Below are 15,876 nucleotides of genomic sequence, written 5' to 3'. Positions count from 1 at the left end.
GCTGATTATTTATTTACTTTTACTTAAACATATGTGACTAAGGATAGATTAACTGAAATGCGTAACGAAATTTTTTATTTTTCAAATTAATTTGGTGAAAATTCTATAAAAAATAATTCAATTTTGTTGAAAACTTTGTATTTACCATTCTTTAATTTATACAATACTTTGTGTGGAAATGACTAAAACTTAAAGAAAACACTATAAATGCTGATCTTACTTCTGATGCGATTGTATAATGAAGAAAATAGTCTATTTAATAATTGAAGAATACTTGTGGATAATAACATAAATAAAATTTTTTTTTTGTATAAATGTTATATGTAACAATGAGAATACAGTAGTATCTGATTTGAGAGCAGTTTCATTTCTTTAATAATAAATAATCAAGTTTAACAATGGTATTAATTTGTATGTAACACTTTGACTCCATGAAAAATGTTGTATGTGACATCTTAAGTATTAATCAATATATGATTTATAACAAACAATTACTGCAATTATTACACCCAATTAGTTATTATTAAAAGAATGAAATTGCACTGAAATTACATACCATTGCTTCTTAACATGTATAACAATTTTTATAAAAAAAAAAACTTTCAATTTGGTACTTGCACTATCTTTGACAAGAAATGTTTCCACACTATGCAAAAGTAAAGAATGAAGTTGCATGCTTGTTCTATATTTAAAATTTATTTACTTTGTCACTTATGAATAATTTCTGATACACATTGGAGTATATCTATGCAGCTTTGATAATTAAAACTGAAATAATATAATAGTGGTAATATAACAGCATAAGACATTACGACATTTTACGCAATCGTTTGACGTACGAATAACCATCAAAATAATCCATCAATATATCAATGAGAAACGGTCCGAAAAAGTCTGCTTCTTCTTTATTTTACAACAGGGCTATTGTACAGAAATTATTATTACATAATACATCTATCAGCTTTCATCGGCGACTCAGTTTGCGGCCTTTTTCTTCGGTTTTAAATAGATGTACAGACCTAAAAGAGCTATACCACCTAACGTTACTTTGGCAACCTATAAAGAAAAATAATGCGTTTAAAAATTTAAGCAATTGCGACGAAACTTTCGAAATTTTAAGATGAAAATTAAGTAATGTCGCAAGACGAAGGAAAGACTTTGAGGTTACCTACATTTGCACGACCACGATCGGTGACACTGTTGTAGTATTTCGAAAAGCCAGTCAACTTTTCTTCCGGCGAATCTGCACCAGCCATTGTTTTTTTTTACAAAGAAAGCAACTTCGTCCTCGTGTACAATCACAGAAGTGAAAGAAAAAAATGTCACTTATTCAACGCAGCTCCAGTACAGTGACTACCTACACTTCGATTGGTAACGTTACGAATACGATTGTTTTCCACATCTAGCCGCCTAGTACGATAAACCATCGCCAGAGGGTGCATCCTATATCCGCTACATAAAAAAAAGTCAGAATAAAAATTTTTTTTCAATAGTTTTTGTTTAAAGTAAGTATTAAAATATTTCTTTAGTCCTACCTATAAATTTTTTAAATATCAAGATTGATAGTTCGAATTTCACAACTTTATTTCGCCAATTGCATATGTTTTTAACGTTATACGTAAGTGTAACGCATAATCGTATTATTTAAAAAGAGCGAATTGGATTGGATATTAATCACGCAGAAGCCGTTATAAAGAATCATAATTTATAACTGTAACGATTTATCGTTTAATTTATTGTATTAATTATTTATTTAAAAAACAATATATTATCAATATGTTTCGGTTTTAAATGACTCATTTTTTAAAATAATTTGTTCGAAAGTGTATTTGATTTTGGTACGTTGTATAGTCAAGGTCATGAAAAAAAATGTACGTTAAATTCAAGTCGACGGTGGTGCAAGTGTAATGTGTCTTATTGTTAAATAGATATAAAGGATTCTTAAGTTAGTTTGAATTTTTATTGTTTCTATTATTTCTTTTTATTTTGAATAATAAATCATAGATAACGAATAGTTGTATTATTTTTAGTAATTTATTCAGATTTTTCAAATAACAAAAATTTACTTTTTCGTTCGTTTAAATAATACTAAACTCAATCCTGAATGATTTTTACGACACGACAAAAATTCGTTATTTATATTCATAAATGATATTTTCTTGATAATTCTATTAGTTAATAGTTTATATGATTCTAAATCTGTGTTTCATTTAGGGTCATTCTCTTCAACTCTCCAGTGTAGAAGATAGAAGAAGACAGAGTTACAAAAATATGTTTAATACGTAAGTGCATATATAATATAAATATTATACATGATAAGAACATTGAAAAATAATATAGCATTTGTACAATTATGTACTTAATAAAGTATTCGTTTTATATAACTGAATTAAATATCACTAGCACTTTAATAATTCGATATGGTATTTTCTAATATCATAAAGTATTGTAAAATAAGAGAAACGTTTTATTAAACTATTTTTCAATAACAAAAAAAAAAGTTGTAACTTTACAGTTGTATCAAGAATTATAAAATATCTATCATACTTTATCAAGGAACATGTACCCAATACTTTATATCTGTACTTTATTTTCAATATACTGCTTCAATTGTCCATATGCATTTGAGATCAACTAAAAAAAAGTACATATTACATGAAAATAATATCCATAGAAATTATTATGTTTGAGTGTAGTAACAAAGTCAGCAATATTTACCGAAATTTCGTGTGTAACAGATCCATCCAAAAACTCTTTATTTATAAAAGCATTATGCATTATGCATATATTTATATCCTTTTGAGAAATAAATTTCAATTGAGTCAGCAGTTTCACTATTGATTTTAATGATATTAATTGAAAATTATTGATATCGTTTGTTATATCTTGCATTGTCTTTGGAAAGATACTAAAATAATATTATATTATTGTTTTTTACACTGTCTGAGAAAAAATATTTAAGGAAAAAGAGTAATTTGCATTAAATTTATAATATTTACCTGAAAAATGTTATATATTCTATTGAATATTGATTTTTATCAATTTCTTCAAATGGTACATGTATGCCGACAAAATTAAAAAAATCTAACATACATGAAACTGTTTGAAATTCAGTAAATCTCATAAATTCATCTACTAATAACCACCCTTCTCCTTTATGGTGAAATAGGTGAACCGTTCGCTTAGGTAGTTCTACAATAAGAGAACAATTATGCAAAAACAAAATAAACCAATAACTGACTAATAAATTAATGTAAAACGTACTAATTGTTTGGTAAAATATTTTTCGTTTGGCAGATGAATATGTTTGACATATAGGGTTCTTATGAGCATATGTGGATTCTTTAGAAGTAGGCGATTTCCAAATATTTCTTAACTCGCTTTCTTTTGAATATAAATTCTTTACTTCGAGATTGTCAATATTAACTTGAACTTCCGTATCTTTCATAGTTACATTTTCCGAATTATTCTGCCATTGACTATCACTGCATGCTATTTCTATATCTTTATTTTCCTTAAAATACGAAGGATATATTGTACCATAATTTTCGCATTGAATATCTCTCGCATGTATATCGCATATTTCGTTTAAATTTTTAGTCAGTGATTGCTGTCTATGTTCTGCTTCATTGTTCATTTGTTTTAAAAAGGTTGGTGTATATAAAGTGTGCGAGGTAGACGGTCGAGATAAATAGCCTTCGTCGGTGTTTATATCACTGTGTACCACTGGTACTGGTGGCAGGAAACTATTAAACGGTAACCATAATGAAGATACGTAATTACTAGTATCATCGTTTTTACTTATACTATTGTAATTAGAAGCTCCTTTCGACATGGTACAATCATTATTATATGTAAGTGTAGTTTGATTAAAATTAGTAGCATTATTTGTAAAAAATTTTGTTTCTTCGTTTATTTTATCAATAGTCTGTACGTTGTGATCAACGAAAGATTTATTTGTCAATGAACTACAAGAAACTGGAGCAAGATTATCTTTATGCTCTTGGTCCATAACATGCTCTTTTGAACTAATTCTGAGATACGAAGGTGTATATGCAAATGTATTGTAATTGCAATGTGGAGAATTCAGTACACTTTCATTATTTGTTTCCACATGTTCCTCCGTTTCGTTTATATTATTAATACTGTCTCTTATAAACGGATTATTGACAATAACTTTTGACATATTGTTAGAAAGATTATCCATAGTCCATGTATAATCAGTAGAAACGGATTTTGCGTTTAATGCAGATGAATTATTTTTATTATTATTTGCGTTACTGGAACTATTAGTATCGAAATATTGGTGGTGATTGAACGACGCATCTCTAAACAAATTCTCCGGAATATTATGGTTTATGCTTTGGACGTTAGAGTTTTCTTTTTCACAATTGATTAAATCACGTTCAATAACTAATTCTTCATTTTCATTCGAAATAGGTGTCAAACGATTAGAACTTAAGCAATTTTCTTCCTGTGAATCTAATATTTGTAATTCACCTAATAAACTAAGTTTAAAAGGATTTGTCTCTTTAAAAGGTCCATTATTATTTCTAAGTTTTTCTGAAGACTTTGGAACATCAACGGTCGTATGATTCAAAAAATAATTTTGAATATCTAAATTAAATTTCGGATTAATATTTTCAAATCCTTGAGGTACATTTTCGTTTTTATACATTCCCTTATTTTCCAAAGATTGACACACTGCGTCAAAATTTTCTGTAAAGATAAAAAAGTTAAAATATATTGAGTTTAAATACCTAATTGAATTTTGAATACTACTACTTTGAAGGGAATCAACGTAATTACTTGGATTCAGGTTTTCGTTATACAAGGAAAGTTGTCGATGATTTGTGGTAGGAAGTGCAAAATTCTCAGTAGGATTCCCAAAATTCATGAAGTAACAATTCATAACAGTACCTTTTAGATTATTATAATTATTTGCGACTGAGGATACGGTATCGTTTACTGCCGTTTGGATACTTTTATTAGTATGCAGAAACGTATTATCCGTTATATTTAGAATGTTTCCATCTTTCGTTGGATTATCATCTATGTTCATGTCAGACTTCTTTATTACTTTATTGAAAAGTATATTAAAAGTTGCAGCTATTTGCATTTGTAATTGTAAGTTTTCTTTCCACAATCTCATGAATTCTTTTGGAGTTATCTCAGATACAACCTGACTGTCATCTTGTAAGAATGGATTTGTGTTAGTTTTTGTTGGAGAAAATATAGTAGATAATAAATCATTCTCAGAAGTTCGAACTTGTAAATTTTCTTCCTCAATAGGTATTAGTTTTTTCAATTCGTTAGATAACGTGCGTTCGGCTGTAGACACAAAAAGCGTATCATCTAAGGTACTTTGAGGTGATATCAAAGGCATGTTCTTAGACTTTTGTACAGAGTTTTCGTTGGTATTAGATATATCAACCTCGGCAGCATAGCATTTTTCCGGTGAATATAGTAAATTTTCTTCCACATAAATCAACAAATTTTTCATATCAACTTTATCTTCCTATTAAAAAAAGAAGTAACAAAATAGATCACACAAAGTGATATTTCATGAAGTACGTATGTATGTCTGTAATGTATATGCAAATGCTATTTGAAACATACCAATTTGGGAAAAATGAATCACTTTATGTGATCGATATATGTATTGTAAAGATATTGGTTTACAGTAAAATGTACACAGTTGATTTCCATGTTTCAATATTTTTATTAAAAAAATGAAAAATGTTGTACATATAAGTATTGTGAAAACATAAAGGTCATATTTTTCCCAAAAATGTAAAAAAATAATCTGTTTAAATATGTTACAAAAATATAATATTTAAGACTTAAGTAAACATAACGAATAAAATTACTGTACAAAGTAACACTGTACATTCGAAATAGTATTTTAATACGTATGTATCTTAATTCTTCTTGTTAAAGCATTGTCTTCATTATTTGTTCTTAAATTCATTTCTTTATGTATCAGAGATGCCTGATTTTCAACAAATTCCTCATATTGATCTATTATATTTTCAGATTCAGCACTTGAATGTTCAGTATTATCTGTGATTTTATTTGTTGAATATACGTCTTCGTGAATGTTACTTTTCTGCTTCTGATAGTTGTGTACATTATTTGTATTCTCAATTAAATCTGAATCGTTTATTTCTTCTATTTGTGAGCATGTATCAGACTTATAGTTCAAATGATTTTCGATACACTTATTTAAAGGATGATTAATTCTTAGAAAATCGTACATACCAGCAAACGACATTTGTGCGTCCCATTCTTCTTCATCAGATTCTAAGTCAATATCATTAAAAACTGGTATGTTGGAGTTTTCATTGATTGTGTCAGGCGATGATAATTTACTCATTGGTATTAGATCTTTCGTTTCTTTCGATTTTTCCATTGATTCTTGCGCTTTCAATACTGATTTTTCTAACAATGGTTCACCTGTGATTACTGATTTTATTAAAATTGGTTCTCTTCTTAATTCTTGTGTTAATATTGGTTTAATCAATGTAGATTTTTCTACCACTACTGGTGTTTCTGGTGATACTGGATCTTCGTTGAATTCATTTCTATTACTTGTATTCTTAGATAATTCTTCTTCATTTATGACTATATTTTCTATCTCGGTAGAATACGAAAAATCTTTAACATTAATTTTCAAATCAAATTCATTCGATATACTTTGATCCATGCTTGCATTATTTTCATACTCTTTCACGTCAGATTTCTCATCACAATTACTAATATTTGCCCGAGATGATGTAATTGATTTAACACTTAGATCGTCCGAATCTAGATCAGAAGTATCGCTTGAAACGTACTGTGTCGTGGATAGTATTTGTAACAATTTCTTTTTGGAAATATGTGGCTTCATATATAGATAATGATTCTCTGGCTGAGATACATTACCAACAGAATTGCTTTGAAAATTTTTAATACGAAATATACTATCGTCGGTTAAACAACTTGGATTATCGGCAATTAGACTGTTATCGCATTGCGAGGAGCTGCTAGATTGTGGTTCGTTCGTACTTTCCGAGATGTTTGTTGATAATTCCAAATTTTCCGTAAACAATTTCTTTTCTGTTAATGTCTCTAATACTTTTTGAGGAATAGCAATTACCTTTTCTTTTGTTTTATTTGCCATATGTTTTTGAATGTTTCTAAATATTAATGAAGATTTATCTTGTATTTTATTAATATTTCCAGTCGGCGACCAACGTATATTTTTATCATCTGCAGCAAAATAAACACTTTTATGAACTGCCTTTAGAAAGCAACTTTTGGCTAATGGTACTTCGTCTCGTTTTGATGGCACTGATTTATGAACTCTTTCTATTACGTTCTGGTTTGGCGTGTACTGTTTCTTTTGTACTTCATGCTTTAAAATAGCGGACCAATCTACATGTTTAAACTCCTTATGTCTATTATATGTATTACACATTCCCGTATAGCTTAAATCTAGCTCCTCAGAATCTTGTACACAAAAATGATGAGCATATATTTTAGGAATATTGGTATATTCTTTTAAAATATCATATTCTTCGTTTTCACTCCATACTTCGCTTATTTTTTTGTTCGATTCTAAACTAGAACTTGAAGATCCATTGATTGTCACATTATCATTAGATTCTTGGCTACCATTATTACTAGAAATAGAATTTTCTGAATTCTGCTGAATTTGAAATAATTTCTCACATAATATCTTTAATTTTCTTAATGGTGTCTCTTTAAAATTTGAATTACAATTGCTTATTTTTCTGACAGAAGAATTATTTTCAAAGGAAACAGAAGTACTAAAATTTTGCGATTGGTTATTCGTTTTTTGACGAGGTTTTAAATTATTTTCGCGCGATGATATTGTATCAACGCTCGAATCGTACAGTGTTGCTTTATTCTCAGAACAGTTCTTAGAAACCGTCGATTTAGTAGACTCTATTGGTTTTACAATTTTGGAAACTTCTGTTATATTACATTTTTGTTTAGCACGTTCTTGACATTTTAAATAATAACGAAATGCAAAGTTTCGACGTTTCATACAAACCATTTTTCCATGTTGTGCTAGGTTTTGCTCAACTAACCAATCATTGATGTGCACATCTTCCTCTTCTAACGTGTCAGTCAAAGCTATCAACATGGAATTGTCCTATTAAAGAATAGCAATTTGTCACAAATTAATAATTGTTCCAAATAAATAACTGTCGGTAATAAACATTATTACTTTTACTTAATTATTAATATGTAAATATATTGTATCATTACTTCTGTATTAATTGATGCTATTGTTGCAATCAAAGGTATCTGAGATGTCCTTAATGCAAAATAATGTGTAGCACTTGCAGACCATTTGGATCCACTATATGGCTTTGTATTAACTAAACCACATGGTATTGCTTGTGCTGGTATAATTGAAAACATTCTATGCAAGTAGTGTATTTCTTCTGGAGGATATGTTTTTAATGTGCCATAATCATAAAACATCACCTATGATAAATTGATATCAGTAACTGTCATTATTATAATGATGGTGAATGTATAGTTTATGCTATTTTTGTGTACCTACAGTAACATTTAGGTCTGGGTTGACATTCTTTATTATACCTCTATGCCATATTCCATTGTACATACATACACAATTTAAGCCCTTTTCTAATAAAACTGGTGGCATTACATACTTTTCATGATTTTTTGTATAAAAGTTACTACAAAGACATAATCATTAATATACAAAACAGTTAACATCCAATAATATTGTACATTGCAAAAGTTTATTTTAATTATACGTACTGTATATCATCCATAAATACTTTAAATACTTTTTGCTTTTTACGAAGCTGTATCCAAAAGAATGATGGAGTGAATACTTCTACAACAATAATTTCAATGTAAGGTGTCTCTGCATTTGCTAACTCTACAACATCCAATTGTCCTACACTTTCTCCGATTGTTACTACACCATCCGGTATTATTTTCTTACACGTATCAAGTGACTAAAAATGTATAGATGTTAGACTTCTATAAACAATTAATAAAATCTATTATATTTGATTTAAACAAAAACTGTTCACCAATGATGATGGAAGTGCTTCAACTTCATTGTCTATTTCATAAATATAATGTAATTGTGCAAGATTAACAACTTTTTGTTTTTCCTGTGATTTATTTGAAGGTATTTCTCTTTTAGCATAATACAACATGAAATCTCCTGTTTTATAAGGTTGTACACAATGAAAAATGTTGGATAAGTGTGATGCAAATTCTCTAACACTGTTAAAACCATATTCTGCGTAATTCAAGGAAAATTTGTACTCTTCTAAATATTTTTGTGGAAGATCAGCACACCAAATTCCATCAGGGTTATTCTGAATAAGTTTTTCTAAACGAAATTGAACTCTTTGATTTACAATAAAATCAGTATCTTCATTATCTGAAGAATTCTCTTTATTGGATTCTTTGTGAATACTCTTTTCTGGATTATTGGATAGTTCAACATTGTCATTATAACTGTGCACATTATCTAAACTATTTTGGTCACTTTGCACTATTGATGTATGTTCTAAAGTTTTATATTCTGCAACTTCATGTTGATACTTAGATACACTTTCTTGTATAAAATTAGATGTAGATTTAGTTCTTGATGTTGTACAAGGTGACTTAGGTATGGAAGTAGAAGGTACAAATGTAAAATCATCTTCATTATTATAATTAAATATATTGTCTGAATCTTCATCTCCTCCAGCAGTCACCATAGGTGGCACAGAATCACCATTTTTTAGCATACTCTTAATCGGAAAGAACTTATTATTTGTTTGACCAATCATATGTGATAATTCACGTAACTGATTTTCTATATCACTCATTACAATGTTTACATGAGGTACTTGTGACTGGATATAATGTAGTACAAAATCCTTGTTCACGCCATCTGGATATTTGTTAACCATATGAATTACGTTTGTTAATGTCTCACTAGATATAAGAACCTTTGGAGGAGGAGTTACTGGATAATATTGACTTGGTTTATGCAACTTTCTTCCAATTGGATATTTTTGACATTTTTGACCAGCTACTAACTTACTAACATGTTTTGACTTATCAGAGGCAATACCTTTTACAAAAGGTACATTGTTCCAAAATTCTACTTGAACAGTTTTTGACAAACTGTGCACAAAATTCAATAGAGAGAGGTATCCCAAAGCTTTCCAGGGTATTTGCTCACCTTCCATTTTATAATAATCATTAGACAATTGAGATAATGTACATGCTTCTTTTCGTGAAAGCAATAGCGCTAATATCGTTTTCTCAATATTTTCACGTTTCTGTGAATTCGTTTGCATTTTTAACGGTTTATAATTACTTCAATTTAAATTAGGTATTCTCGTGCTTTGTAGTAAACCATTTGTTTACGTCTGACTTTACTTTGTGTAGATATAATTCTACCAATTTATTAGAAAATATGTTGACTTCAATTCTTTCGTACGCATACGAACGCGTTTTCTAAAAACATCGAAACGAATGTAATATAACTTCCACTAAACTTTCAGAATTGCGACGTAACTGAAACATTTAAATCTATGTTTGAAAATTATTTAAATAGCTTAAAATTGTCAATTAATATAATTTTAATCAATGATTTAAAGTAACTTCGAATAATTTATAATACCCATATTTTCCCAACACTGTATTAAAATATATTTTTAGATTATATTGCATAAACTACAAAATCACCACGCGGCAGAATAGTACGGTGCTTTGCTAAACTAACCTAACCATGCACCGAGCATGCGATACTCAGCAAAATTTGAAACTCTTTATAACTTCAGTATTTCCCGCTTAAACTATCGAATGAATTGTGATACGCGATATTCGACGATATTGAGGTCGAAATTTAAAATTGTATGTATATTGTAATACATGTACAGAATAAATAAATAAAAAGATACCAATCTTTGCTTAAAGAGAAAAATAACGAAAGAAAAAAAGTCATATAGAAGTAAAGTAGAAGAGTGAATTATGTACAGTGGATAAAAAAACATATCATTAATATGATAAAACATATTTTTTTTTTTAGAGATAATTTCTTTCGAAAACATAGTACATTCGTGTAATGTATTAATTGATAAGAAAGTCTTGCAACACATATAACAATAATAGTAAAACTTCTGTTCTGTTTATTATTTATCACATGTCCTCATTTATTGAATAGATACTTAATGAACCTTGCCCCATTGACTCAATTAATGTTACATAGAATAAAAAATCAAAAAAACGTAAGCGTTACTTGGTGTCAATATCTTATTTATCTAATGGGCATGGCCCATTGCGTGACGCCAAATCGGCCGCCGATTCCCTTTCCAGTACTCTCTAGTAAAAGTAGGGAGTATACGAAGTCATGGGGAGAAATGTAGGGGAATAAAGAGTCCATTGACAATTACGGGGGTGGGGAACGAGCGGGAAGGCTGCGGTCAATTTTTTCCTAACAACCCTGATAAAGTCATTTAAATAAGTGTAAAACTAGTTGGGCTAATTGTGCAGTACATATCGATAAGTTTACGCGTTGTATCTACCCTCTGTCGCTATAAAAGATGGCACCGTCGTGTTTCGAAGTGATCCTTGTCGGTTTTATTCTTGTGTTACCGTTCTTATATGAAATGAACAGGGCATTTCGTTACTACTTCAAGTTCCTCATTTACTATGGATGTGTAATGGTTACTTCAATCACCCTGCTCCCGATTATGCTGTTACGTCCATGGAACGTAAAAAATTTTATGTTAGTAATTATAATGAATTTCGTAAACACAAGATTTATTGTTTTTGTGTACATCTACGCTCGGTTTTGCTTGTTGATCTACTGTTTCATCATTTATTATTCGTCTATGCAGACAACACGTTATCGGACAAATTTATTGAACGATGGTGGTGTAGTATTGTAACAGCAATTCCAATACAATGGTAGTGGTTAAAGTGCTAGTAGGGGTAGTTTGAATAACTTTCACCATGCACCCTGCAAATGTCACGCACGTGACGTTTGAATTACGAATTTGTGTAAATTATAAAATCAACCACTTTTGTTTAAATTTTATCTTGACGCCAATGATTACAACGATACAAAAATTTTCGTTTAATTTTTAATTATCGAACATTCAATTTACGTGTCAATGGCATGACGATGGTTCACATTCACGCGATAATAATAAAAATTTTTCGATCAGAGATATTCTAATTGTGTCAGTCAATTCACTCGTAGCTACTTTATTTATAGAAGAATACGTTTAAGAGCTCTTTTCTTAAATTCATGTCAATTCTTCACAATTTTTAAATTAGGCGGGAATATACTCGTCAATTAGGCGGGAATATTTTTACGTTGTTTTTGAGGCAATATTTGATCGTAAATGATTGAAGTATGTAAGATAGATTGTATAAGAAAAACGATAAAAAATAGGTACAAGTAACTGTTTTTTGGTACAATTAATAATTATTGTAATAAATATTATTTTTCTAAGGTGATGAACAGTGCAATGTTCACCCAGGAATTTTTTTATTGTTTAATAATCTGAGCCCTTAACACAATGTTTTGCAATCTTCTGCTGTTAAAAAAGAAAAGAAAATATCACTAGTATATTGGTTTTATATGAAAATAACATGTAGCTTTCATAAGCACTTTTGTGATTTGTAAATTTAATATTAAACTACCATTTGTCAATAATTTTGAGAATAATATGATAGACTTTGTTTTTATTATACTGGCAAACTATTTAATTTTTATTAAAAGTATTGTACAAAATATACTTTTAGATTAGCCTCGTCTATGTGTTCCTGTTTTACTAACTTCTTGGGAGTCCGTTGGGAACTCAGGGGGAGGGAACATTTAGAACAAGACAGAGCATGTATAATAGTAGCAAATCATCAGAGTTCTTTAGATATAATGGGAATGTTTCAAATATGGCCAGTAATGGACAAGTGCACAGTTGTAGGGAAAAAAGAGCTTTTTTATGCGTGGCCTTTTGGGCTGGCTGCTTGGCTTTGTGGATTGATATTTATAGATAGAATGAATTCAGAGAAATCTCATCATTGTATCAATACTGCCACAAACCATATTAAAGATAAAAAGGTAATATTTAATTTTTACTTGGCAGTTTTAACATACATGTTGGCCTGATCGAGGGTTTTTCCAGCTTTGGATCACGTAGTAAAGTGGTGCCACTCTGAAACAGTCCATTAAACCTGGTTTCGATCAATATTTTAGAGGATAACGCAAGTTAGGTCTGGGATAGGTCTGGGATTTGACCTCGTCAGACTCATACTTTCGCACCCTTCACATACTCGTTGAACAGATCCTGGGTTATTCTCTGGTTTGGATCACATAGTAATGTGGTACCACACTGAAACAGTCCATTAAACCTTGTTTCGATCAATATTTTCGAGGATAACGCAAGTTAAGTCTGGTATTGGTCTGGAATTTGACCTCATCAGACTCATACTTTCGCACACTTCACATACTCGTTGAACAGATCTTGGGTTATTTTCTGGTTTGGATCACATAGTAATGTGGTACCACACTGAAACAGTCGATTAAACCAGGTTTCGATCAATATTTTTGAGGATAACGCATGTTAGGTCTAGGTTAGGCCTGGGATTTTCACTCATCAGACTCATACTTTCGCATTCTTCACATACTTGTTGAACGGATCCTGGGTTTTTTCTGGTTTGGATCACGTAGTAATGTGGGACCACACTGAAACAGTCAATTAAACCTGGTTTCGACCAACATTTTAGAGAATAACGCATGTTAGGTCTAGGTTAGGTCTGGGATTTTCACTAATCAGACTCATACTTTCGCATACTTCACATACTTGTCGAACGGATCCTGGGTTTTGTCTGGTTTGGATCACTTAGTAATGTGGTACCACACTGAAACAGTCGATTAAACCAGGTTTCGATCAATATTTTTGAGGATAACGCATGTTAGGTCTGGGATAGGTCTGGGATTAGCCCTCATCAGACTTATACTTTCGCACACTTCACATACTCGTTGATCAGATCCTGGGTTTTTTTCTGCTTTGGATCACGTAGTAATGTGGTACCACACTGAAACAGTCGATTAAACCTGGTTTCGATCAATATTATTCAGGATAACGCATGTTGAGGTCTAGGTTAGGCCTGGGATTTTCACTCATCAGACTCATACTATCGCATTCTTCACATACTTGTTGAACGGATCCTGGGTTTTTTCTCGTTTAGATCACGTAGTAATGTGGGACCACACTGAAACAGTCAATTACACCTGGTATCAATATTATAGAGAATAATTCATGGTCGATCAATATTATAGAGAATAATTCATGTGAGGTCTAGGTTAGGTCTGGGATTTACTCTCATCAGGCTCATTCTTTCGCATATTACTCATACTTGACGGCTAGATCCTGGGCTTTTTCTGGATTGGATCACGTAGTAATGTGGGACCACACTGAAACAGTGAATTGAACCTGGTTTCCATGAATATCTTAGAGGACAACGCATGTTAGGTCTGGGATAGGTCTGGGATTTGCCCTCATCAGACTCATACTTTCGCATTCTTCACATACTTGTTGAATGGTTTTGGGGGTTTTTTCTGGTTTGGATCACGTAGTAATGTGGGACCACACTGAAACAATCAATTAAACCTGGTCTTGATAAATATTTTAGAGGATAACGCATGTTAGGTCTGGGTTAGGTCTAGGTTTGCCCTCGTCAGGCTCATACTTTCGCATATTTCTCATACTTCATGGCTAGATCCTGAGCTATTTCTGGATTGGATCACGTAGTAATGAAGTAGAACACTGAAACAGTCAATTAAACCTGGTTTCGACCAGTATTTTAGAGGATAACGCATGTTAGGTCTAGGTTAGCCCTGGGATTTTCACTCATCAGACTCATACTTTCGCATTCTTCTCATACTTGTTGAACTAAACCTGGGTTTTTTCAGGTTTGGATCACGTAGTAATGTGGTACCACACTGAAACAGTCCATTAAACCTTGTTTCGATCAATATTTTAGAGGATAACGCAAGTTAAGTCTGGTATTGGTCTGGGATTTGACCTCATCAGACTCATACTTTCGCACACTTCACATACTCGTTGAACAGATCTTGGGTTATTTTCTGGTTTGGATCACATAGTAATGTGGTACCACACTGAAACAGTCGATTAAACCAGGTTTCGATCAATATTTTTGAGGATAACGCATGTTAGGTCTAGGTTAGGCCTGGGATTTTCACTCATCAGACTCATACTATCGCATTCTTCACATACTTGTTGAACGGATCCTGGGTTTTTTCTGATTTGGATCACGTAGTAGAGTGGTACCACAATAAAACAGTCAATTAAACCTGGTTTCGATCAATATTTTAGAGGATATCGCAAGTTAGGTCTGGCATTGGTCTGGGATTCGCCCTCATCAGGCTCATACTTTCGCGTTTTTCACATACTTGTTGAACAGATCCTTGGTTTTTTCTGGTTTGTATCACGTAGTAGTGTGGTACCACACTGAAACAGTCCATTAAACCTGCTTTGGATCAATATTTTAGAGGATAACGCATGTTAGGTCTAGGTTAGCCCTGGGATTTTCACTCATCAGACTCATACTTTCGCATTCTTCTCATACTTGTTGAACTAAACCTGGGTTTTTTCAGGTTTGGATCACGTAGTAATGTGGTACCACACTGAAACAGTCCATTAAACCTTGTTTCGATCAATATTTTAGAGGATAACGCAAGTTAAGTCTGGTATTGGTCTGGGATTTGACCTCATCAGACTCATACTTTCGCACACTTCACATACTCGTTGAACAGATCTTGGGTTATTTTCTGGTTTGGATCACGTA

At 31.2% G+C, this 15,876-nt stretch overlaps 3 protein-coding genes across 3 annotated transcripts; 1 reads left to right on the top strand and 2 right to left on the bottom strand.

Annotated features, from left to right (window-relative positions):
• Positions 1-867: 867 nt before the first annotated feature.
• LOC143344270 (ATP synthase F(0) complex subunit k, mitochondrial-like) lies at positions 868-1,400 on the bottom strand. Its single transcript, XM_076770154.1, has 2 exons — positions 1,173-1,400; positions 868-1,056 (listed from the first exon to the last, which is right to left on the bottom strand). The coding sequence occupies exons 1-2, from the start codon at positions 1,254-1,256 to the stop codon at positions 976-978; spliced, it is 165 nt and encodes a 54-aa protein (XP_076626269.1). The 5' UTR covers positions 1,257-1,400; the 3' UTR covers positions 868-975.
• An 861-nt stretch (positions 1,401-2,261) lies between these two features.
• Positions 2,262-10,905, bottom strand: LOC143344535 (uncharacterized). The gene is made up of 10 exons (XM_076770672.1): positions 9,084-10,905; positions 8,803-9,005; positions 8,579-8,717; positions 8,278-8,499; positions 8,060-8,161; positions 4,921-5,518; positions 3,265-4,719; positions 3,000-3,192; positions 2,719-2,908; positions 2,262-2,634 (listed from the first exon to the last, which is right to left on the bottom strand). The coding sequence occupies exons 1-10, from the start codon at positions 10,350-10,352 to the stop codon at positions 2,575-2,577; spliced, it is 4,431 nt and encodes a 1,476-aa protein (XP_076626787.1). The 5' UTR covers positions 10,353-10,905; the 3' UTR covers positions 2,262-2,574.
• Positions 10,906-11,394: 489 nt separating this feature from the next.
• On the top strand, positions 11,395-13,174 carry LOC143344971 (1-acyl-sn-glycerol-3-phosphate acyltransferase alpha-like). The gene is made up of 2 exons (XM_076771625.1): positions 11,395-11,785; positions 12,811-13,174. The coding sequence occupies exons 1-2, from the start codon at positions 11,601-11,603 to the stop codon at positions 13,172-13,174; spliced, it is 549 nt and encodes a 182-aa protein (XP_076627740.1). The 5' UTR covers positions 11,395-11,600.
• The last annotated feature ends 2,702 nt before the right edge of the window (positions 13,175-15,876 follow it).

Source organism: Colletes latitarsis, chromosome 8 (genome assembly GCF_051014445.1).
Source record: "Colletes latitarsis isolate SP2378_abdomen chromosome 8, iyColLati1, whole genome shotgun sequence".
Taxonomy (NCBI): Eukaryota; Metazoa; Arthropoda; class Insecta; order Hymenoptera; family Colletidae; genus Colletes; species Colletes latitarsis.
This window is presented reverse-complemented; position numbering and strand designations above follow the sequence as displayed.